Below are 27,442 nucleotides of genomic sequence, written 5' to 3'. Positions count from 1 at the left end.
AGGCCCACTGTGGATCCTCTGCTGCATATAGCTTACTGTTTGAGCCCAAATTTTGTCTCTTTGAATTTAAAGAACAGCCCCGTCTTAATGCAAATCGCTCAAAGAGGAGAAAATCGAATTTTCTCTCATAGAAACCTCAATGAGTCATGCTGTCATTCTCTCTCTCCGTTTCTAAAGAACAATGTGCCAAGATATCTTTAAATAGTCTTTATTAACATTGGGAAATTTAAAACAGAGTTTTCCCACATATAAATACAATCATACTGACAGCGATCTATGTATCATTATACCCATCAGCAGGATGGACTTTTTAAATATTACACTAATATTGTTATTGAAAATCGTAAGGAATCGAGTACATAATTGTATTTGGTAAGTCAACAAACAAAGGAAGATCTTAGTCTTCAAGAAAATCCTGAAAAATGTATAGATACGGGTTATTATAAGGCCAATACGATCCAAAAGCATTACACTGGTCATTGGAGAAATCCAGTTTACCTATAACATGGATCCTGTTCATCGACTGTTTGAGTACCTGACGGATGCATTGAGGTGGCTTGCACTAATCTGGCATACAGACGCTCACACTAATATTGCTCAGTGTATATTACAGGCCTAAAGCATACGCCACATCTACATCTCAAAGTCTGCTAAATGTCAAAAGAGCTTTTTAGGTCAATGGTTGAGTATCCTGAAACTTTGACTGATTGAACTTTGAGGCAGTTTCCATGAAGGGGAAGAGGCAAGCCAATAAGATTTGGCTACAACATATGGCTCTGAACCTCCAGTCTTCAAATACGACTGAAGGTCCAGTCAGTGTAATTCATGTAGTGTCCTCAGCAGCATAAGAAACGTCCATTAACGCCAACAGCCAGGCACAGGAAACCAGCACCTTTAAAAAGTAGGAGCCTATATGCAGCCATGTTCTTTGCAGGCCGCTTATTTCAGGGGAAAATTCAAGGAAACATCGATAAAAGTACAGGTGTGTAGTTGACAATAAAATTCGGCAGGTAGCAGTGTCACTGAAAAGAATGAACCCACCTCAAAAATACAAAATCAAGTGCAAACAAAGGTTAATCATTCCGTGTAAGTGAGTGAAAGAAAGTCCTACAGTTGAAAGTACATCAGACTCTCTAGGCCTGAATCGGACGCTGTGTATTTCGTAAAAGAGGAAAGTTCTGATGCGAGAGGTGGAGGAAGTCTAGCTGTCCTCTATGAGCTTAGCTAGGTTGTCTCTCAGCTCTGTCAGCTCGAAGATCTTTCCATCCAGAATCTCCAGCAGGGTTTTGAGGTTCTTGCGAAGGCTCTCCTGGTCCACTTGACTGGACTCCAGACGTTGCTCCAGATCAGCCAACTGTTCCTCAAGCTCCTTATTCCGCAAGTCTGTCTCCTGTAACACACACCATGTCTCTGAAATCGTTTATGCTTACCAAGGCTGCATTCATTTAGTGAAATATTATTTCAATTTAAATATATATTTATTAATATATTTTTAGTACAGTCCATACCTCTAACTTTTGGGTGAGTTCATCCTTCTGAGTTTGAAGATGCTTTGCATTTTCTACTTCGTCTCTCAAACGCACCATTTCCTATGAAGAACGCACAGGAAAGATGAAAAGAAAGAAACTTAGAATGAAAGAATACATTATATTACGACCATACATAATAACAACAGGTACCTCTTCTTTTGCCTTTAATGTGCACTCAAGCTCCTCTATTGTTTGGTTCAGCTCCGTTTTCTGGGATTTGATCACATTGGTTTGACTACTCTGGCTTTCTAATTCTGAAACCTGCAGACAGGGAAAAAAATAATTAAAATAAACGTTGCTTGTCAAAAATGGTTACAAAGATCTAAACTTTAACGTTGAGAGTGAGAAGTGTTTTTTTTCCTGTGACAGTTCAGCCTTGTTTTTGTGAACTTTATGTAAACGGCTGCAACAGTAATGACCAATGGAAATACAGACACTAAATTAAATCACTGTCAGTGTGAACACTTCATCAACCTTGTCATAAACCCATGAAGGAATTTACCAGCAGATAATATGTTCATGATATGGAGTCAAAAGTCAACCCTCACCCGACTGTGTAGCCTTTCAGCCTCCTCCTGATAAGCTGCTAGTTGCTGTTTCCATTGTTTGACGTTGGCCGTGGACTCCAGCAGAGCAGCTGTGAGCTTGGCATTGTTGCTCTTTAGTGCTGCGAGCTCTGCTTCCCAGTGTTTGTTGGTTGCCGGGCTGTAGAACAACAACAAATACATTACAAACAAACTTGAATGATTTATATCCTTGATTGTTAATGTCCTGAGACTTGGGATACAATCAAGAGACCAGAGGCCTGTACCATGAAGCTGGGTTAGCTGGCTGGCCCGGTAAGTTTCAGGTTAGTTTGCACCAATCCTGGGTTTTAGGTACCATGTAAGTGGCTTGGCTTTTAGCGTCATTCATTGCCATAGTAACTTACTCTCCAAGGATAGCTTGCACCGGGGCAGGTTATGTTCTGGGTTAGAGATTTCAAACTGATGGTGGACCAATGAGAGAAGTGACACATGTTTCACAGAAAGTCACTCCCCCAGTTTATCTTGCTCCAAATTAAAGGTCACTAACGTTAAAAAAAGAACTCTGGCATTAAAGATGATTACTGAGTCATTTTATGATTTATATAATTATTATGATTCATAAGATTAGTATTATTTATCTATTACACACAAGCAATTTTAGTTTAACAGTTGTTATAAATCGTTTATTTAAATTAAATATTAATGTATACAGATCATGTAATATACATAAACTGTAGTATTACACTATTTAAAAAAAAAAAAAAATCTGACCTTACATGTTTGAGTCTCTATCACTATATATTTTCAAATGTATAAACTAACTTAACAAGTTTCAGTTGTCACTGCACTGATAGAGTAAGATAATTTATTTTATTTGTCATAAATAAAATACAATTTGTTATATTCTTCAATCTCTTAACCTTTAGCAAAACCTTCAACCTTTAGTTTTGAATCTCGCTGGGTCTCTCGCGAGAAGTAAATCAAACTTGCTTTGTGTTGCAAGGCTCGTGATTGGCTGTTCGCCAGTGATGTCACACATTCATGTGCACGCGCTCCATAAACTCAAGATCAAAGCCTGAGGTGACAAAGAAAGTTGATGATCACCATCACGGTACCAACAAAGCCGGATTGGAGAGGTTTGGTTTTGTCAAAATATCAAGTTTTCTAAAACTGAACAGTTGGCTTTTATATTGTCACAGTACAAGTACAAAGTACAACACAAATGATTAAAATATTGTATTAAGTTGAGTTATAGACTAATATAACATTAAAACAATCTAGGGCTGTCAATAGAATAAAATAACTGTTTCATTTGATTATATCTAACCAGTTTTTAAAGAGCAAAATTAAACAGTAATTTCATATATCTTAAAGGGTTACTCTAACCAAAAATGTGACTGTCCCATAGACTGCGAAGTAAACTGCACTGTCAAGGTCCAGAAAAGTGTGAAAGACATTTTTAGAATAATCCATCTGCCATCAGTGGTTCAGCCGTAATTATGAAGCGACGAGAATATGTTTTGTACGCGAAGAAAACAAAAATAATGACTTTATTCAACAATTTGTCTTCTCTGTGTCTCTCTGCATCACCGTAGGGCCATTTTAACACTAAATCCGCTGGATTCAAGCAGCATGTGCTCTTCTGTCTCAGCTGCGCTGCATGGATGTGCTGTTTTCATTCAAATCAAAGCATAAATATGTAGAAAACTTATCTGTGTGTCGCGGCTGACACAGAAGAGCATAAGCTGCCGGCATTCTGCAGATGTACTCCAAAATAGCATTATGGTGATGTGGAGAGACACAAAGGAGGCAAATTGCTGAATAAAGTTGTTATTTTTGTTTTCTTTGTATACAAAAAATATTTTCGTCGCTTCATAACATTTCAGATGAACCAATGATGGCAGAAGGACTATTCTGAGAAGGCTTTTCACACATTTCTGGACCTTGACGATGTATGTTACTTGGCAGTCTATGGAACAGTCACAAGCTTCCCGGTTTAAAACTGTAGACCATAATGAGGACTGTGTGCTGAAGTGGATGGCAGTTTAACCATGACTGTAAATAAAGCTGGATTCGGGTACGAGAGTTTTTTTAATTTGACCTTTCTATATTTTACCAAGACTTGGACGCAGTTCAAGAGCAATTACCACGGATTATTGCAAACTCTGTGATCCAAATGCCATGTCATTTGCATAGATATTACACTAAAAAGACTGATGGAATGTGACAAGCTGAAATAGATCAAAGTAGAACGTCACCTGATGATTATAAAGAGACAGAAAGTGTCAAAGAAAGAAGCTAATTCTTTGGTTATGCAATGATCATCTGTCATCAGCCCATCTGTGTTCTTCGTGACGTGACAAACAAAATCAAGCATAAATTTACAACGTGTTCTGATCCTCATGCACTGACAAAAAAATAAAAAAATCAAATGCTGAAACAGTGATGCTGTCACAGGGCCAGCGAACACATAATCAGTCTCCAAAACACTATGAGGAATCCCATCCTGTCATCCTCCTATCATCTTATCACACATCCCACTCCTCAGCCTCCCGCCACACACTCCACCGCAGCTTTCCCACGCAACCAGTGCTCAAGACACGTGTAGAGAACCAACACAGAGTCCTCAGCACTGTCGCCTACACTATGGAGCGATGCCAATTCCCCTTTCATCTCCCCCAGTGCTAGCACCTCTGCTGCGGAGGACGTGATCGCCCCCTCCCCAGACCCCCGCTCTGACAGACAACACCTCAACCCACATGCTCCGACTCCTACTGAAGCTGTGACACAACAGGCTGGAGACACACATGGCTATAAAGCGCCGCACACAAGGAGAAGAAATGTTCGTCTGCAGGAGAAAGAGAGGAGAGAAGATGAGAGCGAAGTCTTTCAGCTTCAAGCTAAGAGAAACAGGGACTTCAGCCTGGTAAGTCAATGAATGTTGTATATTATAGCCTGTTTAAATGTTTGTTCTGTCTTTATTGTTTAATCAAGAATTAAATATAGACTTCTAGGTTTAACAGTTGTCATTTTTAAGACAAAAAAAATTAAGAAGACACTCTAGTCTTGAGGGGATATTTCACAAAAACATAATAATTGGTTGAGTGTGATCTTATGGACTCTACTATGTAATTAATAGTTTAGTCAACAACCATAATCACCATGGATTTCCATTCTCAGTCTTAAATTGTTTACGTTTATGATGAATACATTGTTTTCATGTAATAAATTATTCTAATTTGTATTCAAGTCTTTCAAGCCTCTCATTTCATATATAAACTGATATGAATTATCAATCCAAGTGACATTATTTTCAAGGGCCATTGTATACAAGCAGGTGCACAGGAGCATATGGCTGTCAGCTCTACAAAACTACAAAGAACAGCATAATGTCAGTGTGACTGTCCTTCAAGGCTGCTGAATGTGAATCAATAAACAATCTCCATCTGATCGGTCCTCTATTCAGAGCTCCAGCAGCCCAGTTATCAACATGCATATCATTTCAAAGGACTCGCGGTACCTCTCTGTTAAATGTATACATTTTAGATCACCAATAAAATGGACTGTTTTCCATATGCCACATAAAGAGCAGTCCTTAATGACGTTTTAAGACCATACTGACTGGCGTGCCATACATTTTGGTGTACGTCTCATATTAAGCCTCACTGTAAATGTGATTCACTACACTGTGGAAACTGCAAAACCAGCCCCTCAAACACTCACTTTAATGTACCGCACAAGACTATGGGTGAGAGAATTACTGTTTGAAGAAATGCCTTCTAATCACTCACCGTGTAATAAAAGCCAAAACATAACAGATACACTCTAATGGCTAATCTATGACCCATATATACATTTACATATTCATCAAGCCACAGAAGCAGTATTTTTGAAGTCGGGTCATATTTGAGGGAATGAATAGTATTAATTACCTCAAACTCACTCTCACTGATGAACTAATTGCTTATTTTAATATAATATCACAGTGGTATGAATCAGTCTTAGCAAAACTGAAAGATCAATTTGCTTCACCAAGATCACTTACAAACGTCAACCAGTTTTACAGTAAATTCATTGTTAAAAAAAATACAAGTTGGAACACTTCAGCAAACTGAGAAATTGAAGTGGAATGGCATTTAATGTATTAAATGTTTTCTCAGGTTTACAAACACAACTTCATACAAAAAAGACCATAAAACAATGTCACAAAGGATGGAAAGACTCTCCTTAAAAAACAGTTGCAGGAAAGATCAGAAAACAGTTTCTCTACAAAAGAATTCAAAACACAACATCACAAGAGTTCTGCTGACATAAGTACACACATCCATCTACAGTCATTGTTGCATAAGACTGTATTCAGTGAAAACATTGCAGTCATGTCAAACAGCTGTGAAATGCTGCTATCAGTAGGAGCACACTTGGCAAGTGTTTAGCACGTGCCTGAAAAAAAAAAAAGACAAAAAAAGGCCATATGAATTTGTACACAAAAATATGAATTCACGTGGACGAGACACAATCCTGTTTAAGGTCACATTGTTAACAAAAAGGTTGTGTTGACTTAACAGTGGGATTTCTGACTCATTTTGCAAAGCCAAACAGACGGGGCCGCCTCCATCTTCAGAAGTCACACTTGCTCTTCGTTGAAAACATGCCACTGTATTATATAATTATGACTTATCTGGACATATTACAATGAAAAAATATATAGTTATTGATGCATGCTTCTAAAAAGCATGGGAAAAAAAAAGTCACAAGATATAGCTGTCTGGAAGGGGACTACGGTGTGGGTTATTGAATGCGGTTTGGTTCACTGTGCATTTGCATCCAATGATCAGTTAGTATTTTTCAAGTGGCAGGTAAGAGTGAAACATTAACCTGAGATTCTGTAAGAAATGGTGGGATGCTATTTTTGAACCTGCAGCAGAGGATCGCTCAACTAATTTCAAGCATCTAGAGACTTGGGACTCTAAATGTTGAAAAAGCTGCTGAGTACATACTCGTGAACAAGTGTCTGAATGCTCATACTGTAAATAAATTCAAAGTGGTATAAAAAAGCGCAATAAACTTGTGATTGTTGTGACACCACTTTTACTTAAAATTTGAAGTAAAATGTTCAGTAGACTAGGATGCATACATTTGAACAAAAACACCCTATATTAAAATACAAATATTTTGTCTAAATTAACAAAAAAATCAAACACTAAAATCTAAAACCAATTATTTAAACACTACAAGTGAATTTAGGATCACTGCAGAGAAGTGATGTAATGATAAATTGCACCAAATTTGATGAAGAAACAAACTCATCCACACATTGGATGGCCTGAGGGTGAGTAGCAGAGGTAAATATCAAATATAGACTGACGTCAACCCATACCTCGAGTCGATATCTCTAACATCAGCTACAAAACTCAAATGTTTTAAGCAGAAATGAAAAAAATTATTGTATCAAATTGAACTAAAAATCATGTTGTATCATAATTCTGAAAAGATTTCACATTAAGCCCCAGTTACCTGTGTGCAAGGGTCGGTGTGGTTGGGGAAAGATCTGATTGGAGCACAGAATTCGGTGACACGTCAGACAGAGTGACGTCATCGCCAGTGCCGTTGATACGGCAGAGGTCCGCAGTCACGGGTGGAGTCAGAGGGGAATGAATGTCGGCAGGCGATTCCTGTCAAACACAACAAACCGCTGGGTTTATTGTTACACACTTTTACATATTCAATACATACTCTTCTTTTACACATATAACCGTTAAGATGCTAATTACAACGGTGGGGTTTAGGAAAACTACATTTTTCGCAGAGACGAGGGACATCCCTCGGAGCCTGAAATGTTGTGAACAGTCTTTACAGACGTCATTGTGCTATACTGGTTAGACTCTGCTGAGTAGAATTAATCATAAATGGAAAATATACTGATTGCAAAAAACTAATACGGATTAGAATTTTTACAATTATTGTATATTCTCTCCTCGAATGAGAGTTTTGAGAGTTTTCGAACAATGGTTTTGAATAAGAGATTATTCAAGCAAACTTCATTCCATGGAAACACAATACGCAATAGGACCACCCTCCAGATATTACGGGACATACCTGAGAGGGTGAACTTGCCAGCTCCATCTTTTCTAGAGACTTCTCCTTGGCCATCCTGGCTGCTTCCTTGTACTCTGCAAATTTCTCTGCAAACTGAGAAGAGAAACAGGTTTTAGTCATCACACACATTTAGTCAGTGGATTTTTAGTGACTGGTGAGTGCTAGTTTGGTGGTCCAGCTGATCAAGCAGCACAATCTTCCTGCTGAAGCTTAATCGATCGAGAAAGGCTTGATGGGCAAGCTAGCTAAGTAAAGCCTGATGCATATAAAAAGCTGTTTATGCTTGTGATTTTTAAGTCTTGATTTTTTAAAGGTGTACGTTGAGACAGAAATAAGGATATCATGTTTATGTGTTAAAACGGATGAACTATTTCAGGGTGGATATGCGGTATCTGTGCTAAAAAAGGAGCAATGGTCACAGTTCCCAATATAGATGGGACTAGAAGGACTGCAGCATTACTCCCTCTGAATATCCATCAGGGAGATTTCATGTACACTTTTGGGTCAGGTCTATGGTGTTCCATTAATAATGTTTAAACATCATCAGATCTTGGGTGAATACAGCTCAGAGAGAGAAGGCTTACAGCAAGAAAACAGAAAACAGAAAACAGACTGATTGACATACTGGGTCAGTCAACAGCCAGCAAGTAATAGTGTGTGAAAGAGTGTGATCCATTACTGTCCCGTGACTCATACTTGTACAAATCTGTTATTGGATACTGGAGTTAGTAAGTTCAGATATAAACTTAAAATGAAGCTAAATTGAAATAACATATCAAAATTAAATAAAATAAAAATAAATATTAATAATAATACGTTTTCCTTGGCAACTTACTTAAGTTTTTAAATGACCAAAACTGAAAAAAAAAATCTACATTTAATATATCTCAGCGAGAGAAGGTTTGTAGTATCTCAAACATTTGTTATTAAAGAGACAGTTCACTTATTTAATATGACTGAATTAACCTGACTTAATTAAGTCACATATTATTATTATTAAGGTAAACCTAGTAGAAATAACTCGTTCAGTGCTATTTTATGATGATAGCTATGGTGCTTTGCATTTATTTTTATTATGTTTGTTGTTTTATTTAGCTTTTTTTAATTTTTTTTTATATATATTTTTTAAGTTAAACTAGGTAGAAATAACTTGTTCAGTTCTATTTTATGATGCTTTTATGGTGTGTTTTATTTTTCTTGTTATATTATTTATGTATTTATTTACTTCTTTGGGGGGACGGTACCCATCACCAGGAGTAACCCGAATATTTTTATGAAAAATCACATTTTGTGTTCCATAAAATAAAATGACCAGGATCAGAAACAACATTAAGGTGAGTAAAAGAACACAACATTTTCAAAATGACAAATAAATAATGGCGCTAATAATTCACTTTTTATAAAGTAAATAAATAGGAGAGTAAGAGTGAGAGAGAATGAAAATGAAAGAGAGAGGAGGAAGACGAGAAGAGGTGGTGAAGTTTTCTACCCCCAGCTCCTGACGATGCATCATCACAATGCAGAGGAGCGAGAGATAGAGGGAGCGAAAGAGAGGAAAGCACTGCACAGAAGAAGCCTCCCACACACTGATGACTGTACAGATCTTCATTAGGGCACAGTGTGTAGGTGTTCCCCAGCTCAGAAACACAGGGGGTGGAAGAGAACGGAAGAAAGGGAGAACAAGACCTCCAGAGACACAGTGAAGAAAATGAAAGGTAGCAGGACCAGAGAAAGAGAGAGAGAGAGAAGGAGAGAAAGATTTCCTCCCACCTTGGCCAGATGATGCTCAGAGGAGAAGCCCAGCCCATACACTGTGTTGGCACGGCTGTCTGCCCACTGCCCAAACTTGTGAGATGTCTTTGTGAAGTTCATGTTCGGGGTGATAGTGCTGTTTATTATTGCCTGTGGGGAAAAAAAAGAGAAAAAAAGCCTGTTAAAAACACAAGCGCACACTACGATGAACAATCTGGCCATGACATGTTTAAAATGAAAGCTTGAGAGAGCAAAAAATACCCTAAATAGGGTCCATAACATGGGCTGACTGTATATTGGGTCAAAACACAGCAAGAAATAGTGTGTGAAAGAGTCTGATCCATTAGTGTCTCATCATATTTGTGCAGATCTGTTATCTGAGTCCATCTTATCTTCAAATATGGCCTTTGATATTTCAAATGTTAGTTATTAGTATTTAAAAATAAAAACTGAAACAAAGATCAAATAAAATTAAAGAGTATAAAATATATTATATTATATTATATTATATTATATTATATTATATTATATTATATTATATTATATTATATTATATAAAGAACTTAAAGTTGAAATACTAAAATTACTTAAACTAAAAAGAAAAGAAAAAGAATTAAGCTGAACAGAAATCTTAAAAACTAAAATGACAAAAGTACATAACAAAATGAAACTAAAATGTGACCCTGGACCACAAAACTACGGAGCCCCACACATGACACGCAGGAAAAAATATAAGACTAAATCATGTGCACGATTTAATAATTCGTTCCCTCAATGTATTAAAACGTGCACATGATTACTATGGGGTCCCCTATGATTTACTATTGCGTTCACTCGATTTATAAATTGTGCGCACGATTTACCAAATCGAGCAAATGCAATAGTAAATTGAGGGAATGCAATAGTAATCCTGTGCACGTTTTATGTGCGGGGCTCCGTACAAAACCAGTCTTAAGCGTAAATTTTTCTAAATGGTTTGTTAGGATTGGACAATATTTGGCCGAGATACAGCTATCTAAACATCTGGAATCTGATGGTGCAAAAAATTAAAAATATTGATAAGATCACCTTTAAAGTTGTCCAAATGAATTCTTAGCAATGCATATTACTAATCAAAAATGATGTTTTGATATATTTACGGTAGGAAATTTACAAAATGGAACATGATCTTTAATTAAATTCCTAACGATTTTTGGCATAAAAGAAAAAAACTATAATTTTGACCCATGCAATGTTTTTTTGGCTATTGCTATACCCCAGCTACTTAAGTTTTGTGGTGCAGAGTCACAAATTAAAATGAAACCTGTAAATATAAAAAATAAAGTTAATTCAAAATTAATAAATAATAGTATTTCTCAATAATAAAAAAACACTGGATATTCCACCCCCTCGACATTTGCTGATAAAGAAATCGTTTCACATTTTTACACAAGTTTTAGGGAAAAATTTTCAAGATTAATTAAAATAGTAATTTTCTCACGAAAATGTTGAAAGTGATAGCTTTTATTAATAAGCTCAAACTATATATAAAATAAAATAAAATAGATTTCAATTAAAAATATTCTCAGAAAAAAAAAAGAATAAAGTGGTCTCTGGTGTGTTACCATGGTACAAAAACTATTTACTCCTAAATGTCACATATAGCAGGCTACCTTTTGATAAGGTAAAAGTAACTGTTTTCTTCTGAGAATGAAAGGGCAGAGGATGTGTGGATCATCATGAATGACAGCTATTTCAGCAGAAATCTTTGGTAGTGAGAAGTCTTAAAAATGTTTCAAAAATGTCTAAATGAGATGGTCATGAGGTTTTCAGAAATGTAGGCTCACAAACACGTAACTGCCTTCAGTACATCTCAAGATATTTCCTGCGTTATAAGCCTGTGAAATGTTATTGATGAAATGATGACAGTCACTGGCAGAGAATGTGTTTGTGTGGGTGTGAAACTGAGAGCAAATAAGATGGGAGGAAAGAACTCGAAGGAGAAGGAGAGAGAGGAAAGAGATGCACTGTGAATGTTGCACATATTCGGTGCAATAACTCACATGATTATAATTTGAGCATCCAGAGATTCAGGCATTTTCCCAGCAAAATCATATTCTTAATCATCACTAGTTTTCCAGTAGAAAGATCTACATAAATGTGTATTAACAGGCAAAATTACATCGATAGCCTTCATGTCATGGTGTTTATCCTGTTCCAGATATTTTGACTTGTTTTAACTAGAATCCTCATATACTCATAGATTTTTGGCAGTGTACTTCTTTAGGATAGGTAACATGGAATAGATGGATGCACAACAGCAATCCATGAAGACTGTGTGGATAAAAGGGCTCGAGCGCTCTCATACTCCCACACACTTCCAGAACAAGGGCAAATGGACACACGCAAATGTGTAATTTCACAGCTTCCTGTATGTGTGTGTGTGTGTGTGTGACACGTTATACAATCATTCCCTCAGAGAGGTTGGAAGGATGAATGCTGTTCCCTCAGCTCTATACTTCCAGTAGTTATCAATCCCACAGATGTTAACTTACAGAGATAAATGTTAACCTACAGAGCACCACAGTAGAGTTCTGTCATTTAAAATCCCATTCATTTTCAGCTGCACATCCTGTAGATCTTTTAAAACAAACATGCTCTGAGCTCCGAGGTTGTTAAGTGATGGTATATGCCCCTGTGGTAACCAGAAACCAGCATGATTTCAATTTCATATCTTATTTTAAGCAATAAATACATCTGGTGAATTACACATAATCCTGAAGAGAGATCCACCAATCATGAAGTTGCTGTTACCATAGCAATGGGAATGGCAGCAGCAGCAGAGCTCAGTGATAGTCCACATGTCCACAGTTAATTTTAGTTCTCAGTACTCTGAAACAAGCATCATTACAGACAAATACTCAAATGATCATTACCTGTAAAAAAATATATATATACAATTATATTTTGATCAATCCTCCACGTAGAGATGACAATGATTACTGGAATTAAATTATCACATGAATAAATTATAAGCATATTAGAATGATTTCTGAAGGATTATGTGACACTGAAGACATCACTCGAATAAAAAAAATCACAATATTACTATATTTACTGTATTTCGATCAAATAAATGCAGCCTTTGAAAGCATAAGAGGCTTCTTTCAAAATTATAAAAAAAACGACCCCAAACTTTTAAATGGTGGTGTTTTTAAATTAACATTCACAATAAGATGAGTAATTAATTCCCTTACAAAAGAAAGAAAGTAAGAAAGAAAGAAAGAAAGAACATTAGGTACCTTCATATTTTTTAATGCTTCATTGTATAGAAACTATTGAGGTATTGTTATGACTGACACTGAGTTTCCTCCAAGAACTCTTTATTAAGGACAGTTTTTTATTGCCTATGAAGAAAACGAATGGGGAAAAACTTCTGAATCACTGATGTGCTCTATGCAGACACCTCCATCCAAGTGGATCCCTCAAGGCACATAATCAGTGGTGAAACTGAGCTTTTGGATCACATAAACTAAAAAATTTAATCAAAATCGCTTTCAAATACTATAGCACCTAGAATTGCAGTATAACAAACATAGCATCATGCTAAAAAAAAAAAAAAAACTCAAGTATAATATAAACAGGTTTTACATGGGCAAGCAACTCATTATTTTCTCTAATCAAATTACTGAACAACTAAACAACTAAACTAAAGGTTTTCTAACAAATCCATGTTAGTGTTTGATAATCTGCATCAGCGTCGGCTGTGCTTAGTGAACACATTAAGTGAAGTAAACCTAATGAAGTGATAAGCATGTTTATGATATGAGTGGAAGTCCAGTTCAGGAACTTCACAGTTTGAGCCTGTTTTCATGCTCTTGTATATGTGCTGCTCAGCTAGCAGAATGCTGTGTATGAAACTGGTATTTGTCTTTATTTTCAGATGCAGACGGCTCGGCGAGAGTCCACGCAGCCTGCTGTATAATCACCCACTTCAGGCTTGTAATTGCATGAGAACAGCTGAAAGCTGTACAGTGGGTGGACAGCAGCAAAGAACAGTGCTAAGTCTAACGTCTCTGTTGGTGGAAGAAGCTGTCCGTTTCGTGCCACTTTTGTAATCTGTCAGGGTTTAATATAGGGCAAAGTGTCACAATCATGGTCTAGAGTTTAGCAATGCAAGTTTTCTGGATTTTTACTTTACAAATTACAGACATGGCTGATTTGCACGGGATTCAGATCACAGACGACCTCCGTAATTATTTTATTTAATTTAAATAGTATTTTCTTGTAAAAAGAATAATCTTTGTTTTATTTACTATAATACTCAAAGTAAAAAAAATATGCCGTACTGTGTTAATATGGAGGAATTTTCCATATAGATTTTTAATACTTGGGGTGGTGTTGGCGCAGTGGATAAGATACATGGCTTTGGAGTGGGAGACCCGGGTTCGAATCCACTGTTAGACACCAATGTGTCCCTGAGCAAGACACTTAACCCCTAGTTGCTCCAAAGGCGTGTGACCTCTGACATATATATAGCGATTGTAAGTTGCTTTGGATAAAAGCGTCAGCTAAATGTATGAAATGAATAAATGTAAACACTTTGCAGTGTTTTTGGTTTAATAATGTCTGCCAGGACCTTATATGTTTTTCTACATATTTTCTTTTCAAAAGGTATATAAAATCTACAAAATGTAAGATACCATTTTAAAATATCCTCATGTTATGCTGTGGTCATTTTGACCCGGAGAAGATTTCCTTCTTCATGAAAATGCTAGTTGACGCTATCGCACTGGACTAAAATCGACTTTGCTCACACAGGGTAAAACAGATTCTCCAAAAAAAAAGTAATAATTTTTTATGAAGATTTTTTTTTATTTTTTTTTTACAACTTTGTTACTCTTGCGGTGTTCAAAAATGACTGGCCTACAACAAATTGCTGTCTAAATTGGTCGATATGCTATTTTATTACCAAATACTGGATTCAATCTTTTTATCAACTTGTTTTATTTCAGTTAGCCCAGGTTTGTTTTTGTTTTGCTGTAACTTTATTTGAGCAAAAACTGTAAAGTGAAGTTTTATTTAAGATAATGTGAATAGCACTCAGTGGATAGACACCTTACTGCTGGCTGCGCTACTGCCTATTACAGGTCAATATTGGTTCAGATAAGGACAAGTCTTTAGTGACAAGTCCCTGTCATTCAGAGAGACAGGACCACAATCAGCTGTGCCATACAAAAGTAAGGGAAGAATAAACTGCATAGGGGTAAAGGGAGAAAACACAGACATTGTCAGAACTTTAATATCATGTCAGGCTTTACATGAGCTCTTCGATCAATGTAGCATCCTGCTAATACCTTCAGTCACTGTGAGCCTTAACTAATATTCCCTTCAGGGCTCCGACTTGACTTAAGATCAGACTATAATTACAGCTGCTGCGCTGACCCCATTCCCTGCCCCAGTCTTATAAAGAACAGTAACATTTAAAGGCATTAAGATTCTGCATGCAACTGTGGATCTCAATATTTTGTAATACCACTACCTAATTTCTCTGCAAAAATGTATGGGGGTGAGATTATATCAAAAGATAAAACATAGTACTTTGATGATACTAAATTGTTACCATATTTATGTACCCTTGTGTACATAAATGTGTACACACCCTTATTACATGTACCATTAAATAATTACTTTTCACATTCACTTAGGCTTTTAAATGTATTTTTCATGATATCTAATATTCTTTTCAGAGACGTATTGACCGTGTGACACATAGTGTCTGCAGTGGGCCATTCGTTTATCAAGGCTTTCTACATTTTTTAATTCATTGTGCAATGGAACAAACAGAATCTTATTTAGAAATTAAAAACATGCTCATCACAGAAGAGGCGCATTCAAGTCACTGCAGCTTTAACTTGCATTTCAGTGTATTTTTGAATAAATGATAGACCTGGACAAAAAAAATGAATGATAGATTTCACATGACGTCACACACTCATAGGCGCACCCACCTGGCGGGCAAAACGGGTGAAGCTTTGCTCCACTGACTGCCAGTTATTTTCACGCAGTTTTCATTAAGTAGTAATGTAGTAAAACGCAGGTATCAAAAGGAGAAATTCAGTAAACACCTTATTGTTTATGTATATTTTTTACATGCAAGAATAAAGTTTCATGTTAAATGGTTTCCCATAGAAAACCATTAAAAGAAAAACACAACCATTAAGCGGATTGTGTCCATAGTCCGATCTCATCTGCGATTACTGGATTAGATCTTTTAGTATTACTGTTTTAAATATATTAAGGCACTTTAATTGTTTTAAGAAGGTTTGTTGCACTGTTTAATGATTTAAATATTGCCGCGGGTGCTTAATATGGATTGCAAATGGCCAAAACTTGCATCATGTTCACATACCTTTGTTTTATTCTTTTGAGAGGTGATCTAAATATTTACTGCTGTGAAACAGATGGAAAATTGATAGGCTTGTGCTGCAGTTCTATGGATGTTTTGCCCTTGAGGTCTTTGAGCCAGTCACATGACTGAAATCTATCAATTGTTGACCTTATGGTATGTTTAAGGCCTACCCAAACTCAATATGGATCAAACAGGATCAGCTGCTGATAAACAGTGTATGCTTGGTTGTGTAGGTGTCACAGTGCAAAGTGCACTGGTTCACATGTTATTTCTGTCTCTGAAACCAAAAGCTAAGGGGAGGGTTGAACAACTCAGCTCACAAGCACATTCAGACATACTGTGGGCTATTTTAAATCCTCCTCTGCTGAAGCTTCGTAACTGCCGTAGGAATATGGTTATGACTGCACATGAAACATTCCATGTGATTGGCTTTTAAATCATACAATATTTGTGAGATTTTGGTGTAATGGTTAAAAGCAATAGTTGAAGTGTATCCACTCCTGCAGGAGCAATGCTTGCGACTCATAAGTTAATTGTGTCCAAGGGTTTGTGATTTGGTGTACAAAACCATTTGGCTGACATCAACCGCGAGATTTCAGAACAATGCTGGATGTACATGATCTGCAGTGGTCTAATTCCAAGTAGTGTGGACAATTACATAATCTACATCAAAATAAATGGGTAAAACCATGAAAGCCTTAGAGTAAACAGTCTACAGTAAGATGGATGGACTTACTCTAGCTGATGTAGAGTCGCTTCTACTGTCTGTTGATGTTTCCTGGATTATTTGGCCATTACATCCACTGTTTAACCCTGCACAGCAGTGACCAATTCAAGTGCATGCTGCTCTCCACAGAGAGAGTGAATTTATCCACTTCTATCCAAGGAAATATGTTTGATCGCAATCTCTAACAGATCAGTCCTGCGCATATTTCAATCTCTTGAGCACAAAAGAGTCCTGCTAATTTAACTGATGCATCAAACTCACATTCTGTTTTTGAAATTTGGAAAGCATTATCAGGTGCTTTTCCTGGACAGAAGACAACCTGTTTATCTCCACCAAGTCCTTTGCAGTCCTTTACACTCTTTAAAATAAAGGTTCCAAAAGGGCGGTTTACAGTAGCCGTGTTTATATGGACCCTACTAATCCGATCGTAATAGCACTAGAAGCACAATCAGAATAAAAAAGTCACATGTAAACAGGTTAATCGGATTTAATTGGCCAGATCCGACTAAAATTTAAATCGGATTGTAAGGGGTGGTTTGTGCCTTTTGTAAATCCGTGCGAGAGAACATGTAAACACTTGATCGGATTGAAAATTGAAACTGGAAATTACTGCGCATGCAAAGTGACGTAGAAATAGCGTAATGACGTATGGTAAGCGGAACAACTGTTGTATAAAGTGTCATATATAAGTATCCCGTCATTATAAAACTCCCCTTTCACTCAGAATCCGTAACAAAATTCCACCAGTGTCCTTGTTCAAGACTCTCATCAACAAACGACTGGTTTTGGGTGTGGGAAGGGGCACTTTCACTACTTTTTTTTAAGTAAGCACTGCACAACAATTTATGTGCTGGTTGTTGCCTAATTAGAAAATGAAGTAGATAAATATCACGTGTGCTTTTTAAAACTGCATGAGACAACAGCGGGAAAGTCTGTATATTCACGCAGCGTGCACATGTCAAAAGAGTAAATCCGATCAGAAGCTTGTGACATATAAACATGCATTTCAACCCGATTACTTTTATTTAGCATTCATGTAAACACTACGTTCGAATTCATCAATCAGAATTAATTCATTCCAATGGAAGCAAAAAGTGTCCATATAAACACACCTAGTGATGCCATAAAAGAAACATTTTTGTGAAATTGAAAGGTTCCATGGAAAATAAAGTTTCTTCATAGAACAAAAACTTTCTTTTTAAGAGTGTAGTACCAAAAAACATGAACGAACAAAAATAAAAATAAAAACATCACATTACCTTAGATCCGTCCAAGCTGATGATCCTGTAAACGTTCCTGGTACTGTCATAGAAGTAAGATACAGTGACCGCATGCTTGCTGGTGGGCATCCAGTTCTTTTTAGTGTTTGGGTCTATCTGGAAGACGTGTGCCCGGGTGCTGTAGATGGGCTGCTCCCTGAAAGGCAGGAAGAAAAAGTGGTGAACCTCTTTGTGCCTGAGCACCGTCGTCTCTCCAATTCCTCCTGGTGCACAGGAACGGCCCGGTAGCCGGATCACCATTTCTTTACCCTCCATCTTGCAGCTGATCACTACTGTTTGAACCCAGGTGGAAACCTGGGTCTGTCCTAACCAGTCAGACACATTGGTGCCCTGCTACCAGTGCAAGGCGGCCATTCAACGCCCTGCTGATATGGAAATGCCAGCTGTTTGCCTGAGGCCGTGTGGGACAGACACTAAATATAGTCAGGGACGCAGTAATCTGTGCAGTCCCACCCCTATTGACCTCATCTTTGCTGTTGGAAGTATGTTCGCACACATTGGACCACACTTAAAGCATATCAGTGCTCTTTTCCCACACAGCCTAGCTCTAATAATTGAACACAGATGAAGGTAACATAAATACTAGGTGTGCATGACTTATTTTAGTCTAAGAACATGAGTGGATTTCATAAACACCCCAGTCAAGTTTTCCAATGCTGCATTTCAAGGTTGCGTTAACAACACCAACAATACACAAAGATAGTGTATGCAAAAAAGGAAGTTATTTTTTCATTTACTCACCCTCATGTTTAAGCCTGTATGACTTTATTTCTCTGCAACACAAAAGATGATATTTTAGAGAAGGTTTCAAATATTTTTGCCTACAAAAGTCAGCGGGGTCCAAAACAACACTCCATTTACTTTCATTGTACGAACAACTAAAAACACCAAGACATTTCTCAGTATATCTTCTTTTGTGTTCAGCAGAGGAAATAAATTCATACAGGTATGGAACGACATGAGGGTGTGTAAATTATAATAGAATTGTCATTTTTGTGTGAACTATCCCTTTAAGAAATTAGTCATCTTGGAGGCCATGCACAATGCAATTTTTTGGGTGAACATTATCATTCCCTTTGGCAACAAAAAAAAAAACAGAAAAGCACATGGACCACAAGCAGGATGGAATAATTACTCTCTATAATAATAGGCAATCATCACGAAAGAGAACAAAGGAACACGGGATTCCCAGTCAGGTAAGCTGTCTCATTCTGAACTTTTCTCATTCTTCTCAATACAATTAAACATTTATCCTCATTCCAAGTGATACATACATGTCATCAGCAATTACCATTCACAGCCAAAGCTGAACTGTGACACTTCTCAGTAAGGTTCAACTCGGTATCACAAATTAACAAACTCTTTTTCCAGCATTTATTATCAGTTAAAGGTACACTATAGAAAATCTTCGGGGTAAACATTTAACATTTTCCAAATTGAGCAAGTACTGTATATTATAAATTAGCGAATAAAAGTATTCTTGCCATACTCTGATTTACTATGGCAAGCTAATGATGATTTTTAAGTTGGGATTTTGGAAAATTTCAGGTTTACTTCATTCAGTAGCGAAGCACAAAACAACTTTGCAAGTGTTTTGCATACATAAACACAATATGCCGTGCATATTTAAAGTTTTTCCACCTAATTTTTTAACACAGAAGTAGGCCATTTCTTGTGTATGTCCGAGCCACCCTAGGTAAGTAACTTAGAATAAAAACATACAATCTAATTCTCAATTATTGGCACCACAAATGCTACATTTAATAATATGATAACAAATACCAGTTTGCAACATCAAGCATTTTTTGTGTTTCTAAAATAACAAAAAGTGGATGACACCAGAAACCTCGTAGAAGTAAAAGATGGGCATAACCACTCTTAAAGGTCCCGTTCTTCATGATCCCATGTTTTAAACTTTAGTTAGTGTGTAATGTTGTTGTTAAAATTGTAATGTTTTAAAATTGTCGGCCGATTTTCCAAACCTGAGAGACCCCACACACGGCGATAAAAAATCAAGGGTCTAACAGTGGTGTGCAGCCACACGGCAATATCAACACATCACACACGAACCGATTTGACTCCCGAGCATTCCCAGGTCAGACGGGAAATCTCGCAAAATCCCTTGAGATCAAACGTGACTTTAGAGTAGACAATCATGGCGAACGAAGAGGATGCAGTGGCCATAGTTTGTGCTTTGTTTTTAACGGAAAAAAACATAAGAAAAACAAGAAAAGGCGATGGTCAAAGAGGTGGAGACAACACGAGCATGGACTATACTTGCTATATCATAATATGGAGATAAGTTTTATCTCATAGAAATGTTGTTACGTACTACACAGATTAATAACCATTGAAATAAACGTTCATATATTCGTTTCCATGTACTCTGGTGGACTGTAGTTGTGGATGTAGTTATGCCCATCGACTTTATTTGTATTTGTTATATTTGTTATATTATATACGCCGGCTGTTTTGATTTTGTTTCCCGGTACTTCGTCACCACCTCGTCACCTCGCTTTCTGATTGGCTACATGCCACAGTCCACAGGCTGCGTGATTGTTTGTCCTCGGGGGACACCACACACGAGAAGAAATCAGGCCAAATAAATCCAACATGTTGGATATCCCCGATTTGAGATCAGAGCGGTCCCAACATTCTTCCGAGCAGAGGAGAGCAGTCTAAACACACCACACACGTCAGGAATATTTGATCAGATTATTTTACGATAATCGGAGCATCCTAAGATTGTCGGAAGGGGTGAATCGGGGCTATAATCGGCCTAATTATCCTGCCGTGTGAGCCAGCCTTAACCTCCGCCCACATCAATACACAAAAAGGGGGCGTGGTGCTCCAACGGAGAAGAGGAAGAGCTGCGTTTGTGTTTGTCGCCATGTCGTTGAAACGCTGTTATGTTCATCTCCGAGTCCAATCATCTTTGTTTGGCCTTCCCAGGGACACTGTACTTGGAGATTAATGGTTACAATTTATGTTTAACTCATTTCCCGAAAATTATAATCCAGATGTAAAACTATGTGCAGCACATTTTGCTGAGGATAGCTTCCTCAATCTCAATCAGTTTAATGCGTGCGCTTAACAGTTTCTTTAACTTATTACACAAAGGGCAACGCTGTTTTGCTTTGTTAACTAGATGTTAGAGCTGTGCAAAAAAATCGAATGCGATTTTCATGCGCATCTCGTCAGTGATTATAAGTACATCTCCAGCAGTTTTCAGCTGCTGTTGAATCACAACACAGGAACAGCTGGTACAATCAGAACTCATCACGTATTTCTGAAGGAGGGACTTTATAGAACAAGGAAGTCATCAGCCCTTTTTTATGACAGTGAAAACAGCGGTATACAGATAGGTGAATTGTGTGAAAAATACTGTGTTTTTTTACACGCGAAACATTAACATATGTTATATTACACACTGTAAACTCATTCAAAGCGAGTAGGTGAAACAAATCAAATCAAGACAACCTGTATGAGGAGCGACTAGGTCACAGAGGACATGAACACCACAAAACCGTGACAACGAGTCTAGAAGACAAGAGTGGGCGAAGGGATGGTGACCAGTGACCAGAGACAACAAAGATGAGAGGAGATGATGAATGGATGGAAAATGGAGCAAGCAGGACTTGGTCAATGACTGTCCAAGGTGGAGCCGGATGGACAAGGGAGCCCGGTGTAGCCTGTGGGATGGTGGGCCACGATGGAAATGAGTGAGTTAGCTGATGGATCAGAGGTCCAAGATGGAGTCAGGGATCCTGTGTCTGGAGGCAGAGACAGGGGAGCCTCGTGCCAAGGCGAAGCTGATGGTAGGAATCCCCGATGTGGAGATTCAGTAGGTTCAGGGACAGGGCTGGATGAAACCAGCTAATAATTCAATAGATTCATGACTGAGAGTAACCAGCGAAAACTCAGAATATTCAGGACTGGACAAATCCAGCAAAGATTCAATAAATAAATGGCTGGCTAGAACCATAGCAGACTGACAGGGCTAGGCAGAGATGAAGGAAATAAACCTGGTCAGACTCTGCGCTGTGTCCTCCTCTAGCACTTTGGTCACGGTGGGCTCTGGCTCTGCATCTGCAGTGGGCTCTAGTGATACTGAAGTGATAGTCTCGCTGGTGGAAGTGCAGGCTGGACTCTGGTTTTGGAGTTGGACTGGTGAGATCCTCGTCAGCATCGAAGATGGTGAGTGGTTAATCATTGCTTATGAGCACCCACTCCACAAAAGCCGCGAAGTTCCCCTGAGGACCTTCCCTGGACAATCTAGCCTTTGTGGAATTATTATTAAAGTGCCATGTGAAATAAAATGTGATCAGACATTAATCTGGGTAATGAAAATGGTAAGTACGTATGGTCCTCAAGGTACTGTTCCCCCTGCTCCGGCAGGAGGAGAAGAATGGCAGGTTGGTCCATAAGGAAAAAAACACACTGTCACACTATTGTTTGTAATAATCCAACAGGCAGAGAAGATGAAGAAGAAGAGTTTAACATCTTTTAATTATCCAAATAACAGGGCAAAATCAACACATACTGTACATGCTAGCACAAACTGACAAGACCAGAGGGCAAAATAATTAAGGGCTTAACTGATAACGGGCAGATAAAACAAATCAATCAAGACACATGAGGAGAAACTAGGTCACAGATGACATGAACACAACAAAACCATGACCTTGGATCTATTCAATGGTTGTTGATTGGATTTTAAAATGTGGGCATTGCACTATTAAAAATAAAGTTCCTTCCTTTACATTCACTGAACCTTTCCACTGCACAGAGAGTTCTGTATAGTGGAAAAATAATCTTTAGATGTTTAAATGTTCTTCACAGTAAGACAAAAATACTATTACAATTTTAAGAACTGTTCATTGAAATGTTCTTAAGGGGGGAGAAATCCGGCCACCCTTTTGGAATCATTATTTTTAGGAGTGTAGGAAGTAACATTACAATAAACATGCTCACTGGCCCTTCCCCAACATACTACTCTAAAACCAACTGGCCTCTGATCAATATCAAAGCTCATCTGTCTTGACTACTCTATACTCAGTCATCAGCAGATGGAGCTTTTCCATACCATTCCCATAACCTACACTCCTCTGACCCAATTCCACAGATTATACCCTTCAAATCCCAGAAAGAATCGCAATCAATCCCAATAAATTCCATCCTACTTATTAAAATATAGGATCAGAAGTGGGAAGCATAGAATGGAGAAAGGGGGAAAATATCCCAAACACAGATACAGATGGTTTGTTGCTTATAGTCCTAGGATAATTAATCACCATATTCAATTACATTAGCGTGCTTCTAATCAGCTGCTGCTGGGATGATGTGCAGGAATCTGAAAAAGGAAGACGAAAGAGGAGAAGCAGGGAGAGCATAGTTGGGGTGGAGGACAGATAGAGCTGAGGAGGGAGAGTATGGAGAAGTGCTTTCACTGCATCATGGAGGAGGAAAATCTCTGAAGAGCATCAAAGGCTCAATGCATAATTAACATTTAAATTCTATTAAAATACAGTTGCAGTCACCATACATGGGTGTATGGGCTTTTTTGTCCATAGGGTCATAACCATAAAAACATAATAATATAAAATATGTTTATATTGTGAAAGCAGCTCATTAGCTGAGATGAATACTTTGCATATTGTACTCTGTTCTGACTTGAACTTTGAAGTTAATATACAAATGCCAAGTGCAAGGAGGACAAGTAAAGGAAATGAATTACAGGCATCCTTGAGGAAACAATAAAACAGTAAATAGTCTCCACATTAGAGAAAATTACTTAAAATGTGTGTTGATGTTTATAAATGAATATGCCTATGAACTTGTTTGGATACCAATTTTTATAAAACAGTTTCTTATTATAAATATTTTTGTGACAAACATACTTGGTATCATTCATAAATAATAATCAAATATATATTTATTAAAGTACAATAAAAATGTTTACAATTGTAATAATATTCTGTGATTGATGTGCATTAATTAATGCTTTATTTTTTTATGACTGAAGTGAATAATAATTTGTATATACTGTTCTTGACCAGTATATAATCTGTCACACATAACGTATTCAGTTATTAGCAAAAATGATGTTAAAATGTTGTATTTTTATAGTAGCCAACAGTATAAGCGACAGGATTTTCACATCTTGCTTGGTAAGATTTTTGCATTTCATGTTTCATCAATTCATGGTTAAATGCCAACCACCCACACAGAAAAAATAGGATGGTAGAACAACCTGGATTTATAAAAGGAAAATGAACGCTCAATTTCATTATGAATGTTTCTGAAAGCACAAACCCTTAGAGCAATCTTAGAAAATGTGGATCACTTAATGTAGTTACAAGCAACTAAATAATTCTTTGCTTAGTTTGAACACAGTGATCATACAATCCATTGAATTCAAGAGTCAAAAGTATCTCAAAGCTAAGACTGTACAATGTTAAATGTAAGTGATAGTCAATTATATAAGGAATCAAACATAGCCCAGCTTTATATTAACATCAGCACAAAAGTGAGATGATTTCTCACTACCCACCTTCAACCCACCACCATCCAGAGCTAGCAGTCTATTTCATCAACTCCTTACTGAACATCTGTCTTTCTGGCCAAATAATGGAGTAACAACAAAGAAAACAAAACTTCTGCCACACTTCAAGCTTGAGTGATCCTAAATAGTGTGTACAGGTAGAGGACATACAGTACATGGATAAGTTATTTTGTTTGTTGCATAACCTAGCTGGAAGGGTAGCATGATCAATATTCATTTTGATCTTTAAAATCATCTGTTGTAGAACAAATAAGCAAAACAGATCACTTTTCATTTGCCAATATTTATCACTTTAATTTCTCAATGCATTTAGCAACAGCCCCTATACCACATTTCTTTAGTGCCACACACTTTTTTAGCGGCGTTGATTGTGGAAATATTTTTTCCATTAAATTTTCCCATGGGGAATGTAAAAGTATAATGAGCCATGATCCAAGCCACATTTGAATCACAAAATTACAATCTTTTATGTGACGCAAAATTTTCATCAGACAAAAATACAAAGGCACAAACGTGCTCGGTGGAATGGTTTTGAGGGAAAGAACTACAAACTAAAATCTATTTAATTTTAATAAGTTGTTGATTATATCTATAAACAATATATATTTTTACGTTTATTGCAAAATATGCATGTGTGTGTGTGTGTGTATATATATAATGGTATTTTTATGCTTTTGTAGAGTCAAAAACTTACATAGAACACCTTTTGTGTTTTAAGAGCTTGGGGAGACCGACTCGACTATATCGAGAGATCAGTGAAGTCAGTGAGATCCGTGCTCTTTTGGTGTGATTTGTTGACTCTCTGATTGGTGAAATATTCTGTACGCATTATGGGTGATGAAGTATTTCACCATGAATTCCACTTTTAAATAAAATTATGTTGAAATAATGCAAAAAGATGGCTTCAACAAAGGCATATACCATCGATTAACAACCTCATAGCTCACAGTAGGTCTGTCTTCAAGTTACTGTTAAAAGACCACACTCTATTACCCCCACTCCTGCCCTAATAACAGATGTTCAGTAATGTTAGCAAGCATACTACATAACAGTCAAACACTTTACAGCATGTAGTAAATTGAATTGTGCTGCTGAATTGAATAGGAAGTGGGAATATTTTTCTCCAGAGTAATAGACTCCCTGAACAGCCCTTGAATCTTTCAATGGTGATAATTTAATTAAGAATGAAGAAGACTTGCTTTAAAGCAATTAAAGATTTTTTTTTTTTTAATCTTTAATTAAATAATATGCTTTTCCACCACAAGGAATCAATCAATTATGTGATAAAACATTTCAAATTAAAACTTACAGACACTGATCAAAGACTACCCTGGGAAAATCTTTAAGAGTCTAATTTTTAAATAACTTCATACGGGCAATGAAAAGATTTTAGGTCATTCAGACCGAGACAAATAGAAAGCAGAAAAACCCTTTAAGCACCCAAGTTTAAATAGCCATGTATATGGTCACCTTTATTTAAAATCTATATTTTAGGTCAGCCTCCAGCCCAGCTTTGAAATGTTCATGTACGGATATATCAGATGCCATCACCAATATTAGCTCCAAAATTGCATTGATGAGGCTGAGCCATTCAGCGATGCTCTGCTGAAAAGTAGATTATGTAAGAATGACGAGATTAAAGGCCTTTGGCACTGCAGCACATCACTATATGAAATTAGCTAATGTTCATTCTCATTCAGAGTCCAAGCTTGTTATCATTCACAAAAAAAAAAAAAACAATATCATAGTTCATACACAGCTGACCAACAGACTACTCTCAGTGGTCAAAAAATGGCTGCCACTATCATATATATATATATATATATATATATATATGCTAAACATTTTAGTGTGTGTGGGTATGTATGATATTTTAATACAAAATGCACATAATTATATTCATTCCATAATTATATGTTATACAAATTCATTTTCAAATTCATACATTCCTATGCAGACTATATTGGACACTAAAGGCGTTCATGAACATGAATAGCTGCTCTTACATTCTGCCCTGTCTACATAACACCGGTGATAAAACGATCATGCTCTGAGCTGCCAATTCCTATAATACGTTTCACTATTTACAAGCACCTTACCCCATGTCGCTGTTTTTCCCTCCTGAGACGAGATGCGATTTGTTGATTACCGAGCTTCTTCTTCCAGCTGAATGTGTCGGTTGTGGATGCGGTGCGCGCGCTCAGTCACATTATGAGCAGCGGCATTCCGCGGCTCTCATCACGCGCGCTGTATGTAGGCTGTCTGCTGTCAGATGCACTGAATGGATCCCACGGCGAATTGCCCACTAATACTGGCCAATTTCAGCTAGTTTGGCACACGATGGGCTCACCTCGCATCTCCGCGATTCGGAAGCACCTTTATGGTAATTTTGAAGAGCGCGAGGTAACGATAGCGCAGGAGTGAATCAAGAGCCGCTGCCTCCCTCTCGGTGGGCGTGTGGCTCTAAAGATGAATCTACTGTACTACTGTCAATCTATGGTCATAATAAATACCACACAATATCCCACAACAACGCCCCCTAGCACGCTCAAAGGATAAGACGATCATCATTATT

At 37.3% G+C, this 27,442-nt stretch overlaps 1 protein-coding gene across 2 annotated transcripts; it reads right to left on the bottom strand.

Moving 5' to 3' along the window:
• Positions 1-192: 192 nt before the first annotated feature.
• LOC127998654 (homer protein homolog 1) lies at positions 193-27,329 on the bottom strand. Of its 2 annotated transcripts, XM_052592125.1 has the most exons (9): positions 26,967-27,329; positions 18,282-18,438; positions 9,923-10,054; positions 8,153-8,245; positions 7,571-7,728; positions 2,078-2,234; positions 1,680-1,790; positions 1,509-1,589; positions 193-1,390 (listed from the first exon to the last, which is right to left on the bottom strand). In XM_052592125.1, exons 1-9 carry the CDS (start codon positions 26,969-26,971, stop codon positions 1,202-1,204), a joined length of 1,083 nt encoding a protein of 360 aa, XP_052448085.1. In that variant the 5' UTR covers positions 26,972-27,329; the 3' UTR covers positions 193-1,201. The 2 variants fall into 2 exon arrangements, with proteins under 2 accessions (XP_052448085.1, XP_052448084.1); XM_052592124.1 differs by lacking the exon at positions 26,967-27,329 and having other exon boundaries at positions 18,282-18,701.
• Between the last annotated feature and the right edge of the window lie 113 nt (positions 27,330-27,442).

This window comes from Carassius gibelio, chromosome A5, assembly GCF_023724105.1.
Source record: "Carassius gibelio isolate Cgi1373 ecotype wild population from Czech Republic chromosome A5, carGib1.2-hapl.c, whole genome shotgun sequence".
In the NCBI taxonomy this organism is placed as follows: domain Eukaryota; kingdom Metazoa; phylum Chordata; class Actinopteri; order Cypriniformes; family Cyprinidae; genus Carassius; species Carassius gibelio.
This window is presented reverse-complemented; position numbering and strand designations above follow the sequence as displayed.

Bases quoted from the DNA above. Each gene is read 5' to 3' on its own strand.
- LOC127998654 (XM_052592124.1), bottom strand. From the start codon at position 18,557: ATGGAGGGTAAAGAAATGGTGATCCGGCTACCGGGCCGTTCCTGTGCA. The intron at 2,235-7,570 runs GTAACTGGGGCT...GTTGTTCTACAG, and splicing joins ACACCGACCCTTGCACACAG to CCCGGCAACCAACAAACACT. The intron at 1,590-1,679 runs GTACCTGTTGTT...CGTTCTTCATAG, and splicing joins CATTAAAGGCAAAAGAAGAG to GAAATGGTGCGTTTGAGAGA.